This window comes from Harpia harpyja, chromosome 8, assembly GCF_026419915.1.
Source record: "Harpia harpyja isolate bHarHar1 chromosome 8, bHarHar1 primary haplotype, whole genome shotgun sequence".
Taxonomy (NCBI): domain Eukaryota; kingdom Metazoa; phylum Chordata; class Aves; order Accipitriformes; family Accipitridae; genus Harpia; species Harpia harpyja.
This window is the reverse complement of record NC_068947.1, coordinates 810,755-816,754: the sequence shown is the minus strand read 5'-3', so window position 1 is coordinate 816,754 and position 6,000 is coordinate 810,755. Positions and strand designations below refer to the sequence as shown.

Below are 6,000 nucleotides of genomic sequence, written 5' to 3'. Positions count from 1 at the left end.
TGTTGCATTACAGCACACGGTAAAAACATTAACCTGTGATAGCCCCAAGGAGCCACGCTGCTGCAGCAGCAGCAGGTGAAGACACTGTTCGTTTTAAAACCTCTTCCATCACAGTGAGTGAAAAATGAGATGAAAAACCTTTGCAGACAGGTTTACTACTTCAAACACAAATTTGCTTGAGGATGGCAGTTTTCCACCGTTCCTTCGCTTGCCGGTAGGCCGTGACTTCCGTGGGGTGCATCGGGGTCCTTTTGACGGCCGGGGTACGAGGCCGAGACAGAGCGTTATCCAGACGCAGCCTGCCTTTCGCGTTCTCTCGCTGCATAAATCAGCAGCTCGCCCAAGAGCGGTGCCAACGCCGGGGCTGCCGCCGTCGGTTCAGCTGATCGGAAAAAGGTGCTGGGAAACGGGATGCTCAGGATTAGTTCTGTTCTTACAAAGAAGCCAGGAGTTGCCACCGAGTTTCTAGGAGCTGATTTTGCCATGACCGCGGGAGATTTTAAAGACAAGAGAAGGGACTCGAGGGTGAACTGTTGTCCACACTTCTGACACGGCTTGTCTGGGGTCAAAGTCGTCTGAACAATAAGGGAAAGAAGAATTGGGGCGGGGGGGGGAACAGCTATGATAGCGCAAGCTGAGGGAAGAAAAAGCGGCAGGCACCGTAAGAAACAGAGCAGCTCCACGTCCCCGCCGGCTCCCCCGGGGAAGGCAAGGAGAAGGAAGGGAGCCGGGGCCGAGCCGGCCCCGCTCGGCTGAACGAACGGCGGCGGGGCGGGGGAAGGACCCCCCCGGCAGCCCCGCGGTGGGCGAGGGCAGCCCGCTCGCCTCACGCCAACGGCTGATAAGCGGCGGGCGGGAGCGCAGCCTGCAAGGGCGGGCGGGGGAAGCGATCCCCGAGGCGCCATCGCCCCGGCGGTACCGCGGAGGCAAACGGCCCGCTCGTCCCGGGCAGGCACGGCTGTGCCGCTGAGGGGAGCCGAGCTCCGCCCCGGGCCGTCCCGTCCCGTCCCGTCCCGTCCGGGGAGGGCGGTGCCGGGCTCCGCTCCGCTCCGGCCGCCTTCACTTCACTTCACCTCACCTCACGTCGTCGCCGTGCCCGCCCGCGGAGGCGAGGCGGGGAGCGGAAGGGCTGCGCGGAGGGAGCCGCTTCGCCTCACCTCAGCTCGCCTCACCTCAGCTCGCCCGAGGGTTCGCCATGGGGCGCGGCCCCGCCTGAGCACCTGCCGGCAGCCACCGCCTCCCCTCAGCCCTCGACGCCGCTATGGAGAGCCCCGCGGGCGGCAGCGCGGCGGCGGAGCCGGCGTACCCCTGCGCGGAGCCGGAGCTGCCGGCGGAGGCGGGCGGCGGGGAGGCGGCGGCGGCGGCCCCGCGGCCGCGCTGCCTGCGGGCCGTGTACGTGCTGAACGACCCGCCCAAGGCGGGAGCCGGGGCGCGGAGCCCCGAGGCCGGGGCGCGGCAGTGCCTGCTGCGGGCTTGCGAGGCCGAGGGGGCCCAGCTCGGCACCGTCAACTTCGGGGAGCTGGACTTCGGCGAGACGGCGGTGCTGGACGCCTTCTACGACGCGGGTGAGCAGGGCGGGCCGAGGCGGGGCCGCGGGGCGGGGGCTGGGGCTCGTCCCTGCCCGGTGCCGGCCACCTTCGCGGGTGGGGAGGGGAAGGCCCCGTAAAGGTGTTGAGGCCGGAGGAGAGGGGGAACGGGGCAAAGGTGAGAGGGAGATGGCTGCCGGGGGGGTGCGAGAGAAGGAGATGGCTGCCAGGGGACCCTCGCGTAATGGGAGCAAGAGCCCGGTCTTCAGGAGCGTCCTGCCCACGGAGGAGGAGGAGGGAGAAAGGTTCGGGCCCTTACACCGGCTCTTTCAGTCACCGTGGCGTGCTGCCCCAGCAGGACTGTGGATCCTGCGGTACCGACTGAGCCCTAAGCAGCAGCAAAACTCCTGCCAGGGTGTTTTGGTGAGAAGCCTCTTCCAGCTCCCCGCCTGGCTGGGAGCTTAGGGCGAGACATAGCGTGAAGACAGACCAGCCAGAAGCCTGGCTTGGCCAGGGGCTTCACGTTCACAGCTCTAACTCCAGACCTGGATGGTGCAAACCGGCTTGCGTGCAGCCAGGAGCGGAGCGATCCAGCGTTGCTCCGAACAAGGGTGTGTAGAAGCACGCCCCGAGGAAGAAGACTTGTCAGTATTGCCCACCCTGTCCAGGCTCCAGCTGGCAACTGGTGTCTGATGCTTCAAAAGAAAGCTGCTGTCCCTTCTCCACTCAAAAAACACCTGGCTGGTTGGGCACTGTGGCAGAGAATTGTGAGCTTTTTGAGCGAGCAGAGGAAGCCCCTGAGTCAATAGGTGTTATTAAAACTAATCAAGATGAGTACGCGGACACGCCGTAGACACGCAGACATACTTTTTCTCATACCTTTATGAGCAGGCATTAGGAAGCTGGGGGATTCACAGCCTCCAAAGAGGGAAAGTACTGGTAAGTCCATGTTGATGTCCGTCTTTCACAAGAACAACTTTACTTTGCTCATGAGATGTGTTAAAGAATACTTCTTTAAACTTTAGTCTTATTTTAAATTCTCATATGACGATGAGTCCACTTCATCCCCTGATAAGTCACCCAAATACTGAGGAACCTCACATACTTTGTTGTTGTTGTTTAACTTCCTAGTCCGGGGATTTTGGTGTATCTCTGCTAGCAAGGTTGACAAGCGTGTAATAAATAATTCTTTGTGTGTCTTAGTACACAACCGTGAAGTAGAAGACACACAACCATGAAGTAGCAATTTCTTTGTGTCTCTCCAGTATTTCTGTAGCCCTTCTGAAGGTAAGCATAAAAGTGTACTCATCAATGCAAAATTTTTTCTCTGTTTCTACTAATAGTCCTATTAATGTATTATGCACACACCTGCTCTGCATTGTACTGAGAGCTTGAGACAGTCATTTAAGATGTTAAGTTGCTGCATTCTGACATGTGTGCCTCTTGTCTGGGAACACGGCCTACCTTCGCAGACTTTTGCGTTCAAGTCATCTTGTAGGACCGAGATAATTTTCTCAGTGATTAATATCACTTTGTGATAGTAAAGTGGCTTCTTACTGGATACTCCTGCAACACACTTCCATCCAGGTTTAGTCAGCAAATACTTTCTATCATTTTTAGTGTCCATTAAAAACTAATTGAATAGTCCTGAACCAGGAATTGTTCCAAAGGAGACTGTTCAAAATAGTCTTCGTGTGGATTTCTTTCCAGTAGCAACATTTTGAGATCAGGCAGGGGGATGACTTTTTAATCTGTGTAATGTATGCCTTTATTTGGCAAACTTTTTGGTCAAAGCATCCTTTAATGATAAGTTACATGTATTAAGAGAAACTCAAGTGTGTTAGCATGAGTCACCTTTATCAACCAGACCTGTAAGCTGTCAAAAAGCAGAGAGATTTATTTGTCTGTATATACTTTTTTGAAAACAATGCTGAATGTGTTAGTAGTGTTTTAACATTAATTCATTGTTATGGCATCCCAAATTAACTGCCATTAACTGCAATGTTACCCTGAAAATGCAAGCATCCTTAATTAAAAAAAATGCTGTTAAGTATAAACAATCATTTTAACAGAGTATTTATTTTGCTTTTTGTTGTTTTAATATTTTAATAAGTAGCTCTTCTAGCATCAACATTTTTAAGAGTTTTTTTGTTCTTGCATTACTGCAGTTACTGTCCCTTTTTTTTTTTAACTGAACATCTCTGTAGTTCCCTTTTTATCTTTTTTTAAAATAGTCAGGCTGTACTGACATTTGCCCCATCCTTTGGAGTTTTCCCAATTCCTATGGTACATCTAAAATTTAAACTTGCAAAGTTGTGCTAGCACATTGAGGTGAAGTGTCTTTAACTTAGTACTTGCTGCTTCATTTCCTCCTGCTACATGCTAGAGATGGGGAAATTTTTGGTTCCTTTAACAGTGTCATAGGGAATAATTGCATCTTGCTTCATTCTGCAAAGGAACAAAAAGTATCCATTATACTTTTCACTTTATCATTTCTCTTTCTTTAGGGGGTGGGGGGGTGGGGAGGTAGTATTTTATTTTTTTTCTTTTATCTTTCTGGTATTGGCTAGCAGTGGACCTAAATTTCATATTGGATTTTCACTACCATGGATTTTTAAAGTGCTGCCTCTTTTTTTTCAGTTCTCATTTTATATACAATGATTGTCATTGTTTCCTGAGAACTTTTGTTACGCCCTTCTTGTTTTCTTGCTCTGTGGTGTTTATTGGTGGGTTCTCCCCGCCTCATGTTTCTGAATACATATCAAGCTATTATCAAAAAATGCTGAATCAGAGTGAATTAAGCTAATGTACAGCATGGTAACTAGTGTAGCTGAGCTGGAGGCACATGGTTGTCTTGCTGACTCTGCCGCAGGGGTTGTAATCTCTGACAGGAGGGTGAGAATGGCAGCTGAGGGCGATAACTTCTTAAGTAAACTTCGACAAACCTTCCTGCTGCAATTTATCTTTGCCCCAGGTGTGACAGTGAACAGTGGGGAAGGGGTTAGCTCTCTGATGTTTACCTCAGCAGGCAGGGTTTGCTGTTTTTCTGAGAAATACTTAATATTTTTTCTTTCTTTTCCCCTGCAACTAGCTCAATGGCTAGGGGTGTGTCTGCTTTAAATCTCAGAAGATGTATATACCACAGAATACAGAAATGTGAAGAGAAGCAAACCAACCATTTTCAGAATGGGAAGGTGGTGGCTGAGAGGCTTGGTCTGACTAGGTTGGATATTGTGCTGCTTTAATACAACAGCAGAGCTGTTGGGACCTGATCTTTTATCTCTGCATGGTACTGAACATCTAGAGTTACTACAGGTGTCTCCTGGTTTAACCCCAGCCAGCAACTAAGCACCATGCAGCTGCTTGCTCACTTCCCCCCCCACCCAGTGGGATGGGGGAGAGAATCAGAAGGAAAAAAAGTAAAACTCGTGGGTTGAGATAAGAACAGCTTAATAGGACAGAAAGGAAGAAACTAATAATGATAATAACAATAACAAAATGACAATAATAAGAATTGGAATATACAAAACAAGCGATCCACAATGGAATTGCTCACCACTTGCTGACCAATGCCCAGCCAGTTCCCAAGCAGCAATTATCCCCCTAGGCCAACTCCCCCCAGTTTATGTACTGGGCATGGCATCACATGGTATGGAATGCCCCTTTGGCAAGTTTGGGTCAGCTGTCCTGGCTGTGTCCCCTCCCAGCTTCTTGTGCCCCTCCAGCCTTCTTGCTGGCTGGGCATGAGAAGCTGAAAAATCCTTGACTTAAGTCTAAACACTCCTTAGCAACAACTGAAAACATCAGTGTGTTTTCAGCATTCTTCTTATACTGAACCCAAACCACAACACTAGACCAGCTACTAGAAAGGAAATTAATGCTATCCCAGCCAAAACCAGGACAAGGTGTCTCCAGCAAAGTTCTGCATTGTGCCATCCAACTAAATATTCTGGTAAGAAGACCCTGTAATATACCAGTATTGTAATCCTTTTATATTCAATTGCGTGAGATGAATTTTAAATGACAGTAACAAGCCTGATGCAATCCATCAAGTCTATATGTCACTATGTTATGATACATCTCAGTGCTGTGACACATGCGTTACATTGAAGAGGTGTATTTTGCTTTAATGGTACTAGCTGGGGTGAATTTCCAACATGAAGTCCTCTTGCAGAAATGCTTATTTGCGTTCAGAGATTTGCATGCTTTCGCTCAACAGTGGAGAACGTTATTTTCTGTCTGTGACCTGTGAAAAATGTGTATCAACTCTGTTGCTTTTTCTGTGTGTAACCTGAAAGGCTTCACTTCGGTTCAACTTGCATGTATTCTATGAAATAGCTTCTTTAATGTCAGTTGAACAAGCTTAGAAGCATGTAAATAAATAACCATAAATAGGTTATGTGGAATTCATTAACTTTCCTTTGGCGTATTGCCACGGGCCAAATGCAAGTTCAGAGCTGTATTCAGAGAGTGA

At 49.6% G+C, this 6,000-nt stretch overlaps 1 protein-coding gene across 2 annotated transcripts in view; it reads left to right on the top strand.

Moving 5' to 3' along the window:
* Nucleotides 1–1,078: 1,078 nt before the first annotated feature.
* MAP3K15 (mitogen-activated protein kinase kinase kinase 15) overlaps nt 1,079–6,000 on the top strand; it is a 92,118-nt gene continuing 87,196 nt past the window's right edge. For both annotated transcript variants that reach the window (XM_052794236.1, XM_052794235.1), the window contains exon 1: nt 1,079–1,565. In XM_052794236.1, the coding sequence (XP_052650196.1) occupies nt 1,262–1,565 (304 nt within the window). In that variant the 5' untranslated portion in view covers nt 1,079–1,261. The remainder of the gene's footprint in view (nt 1,566–6,000) is intronic.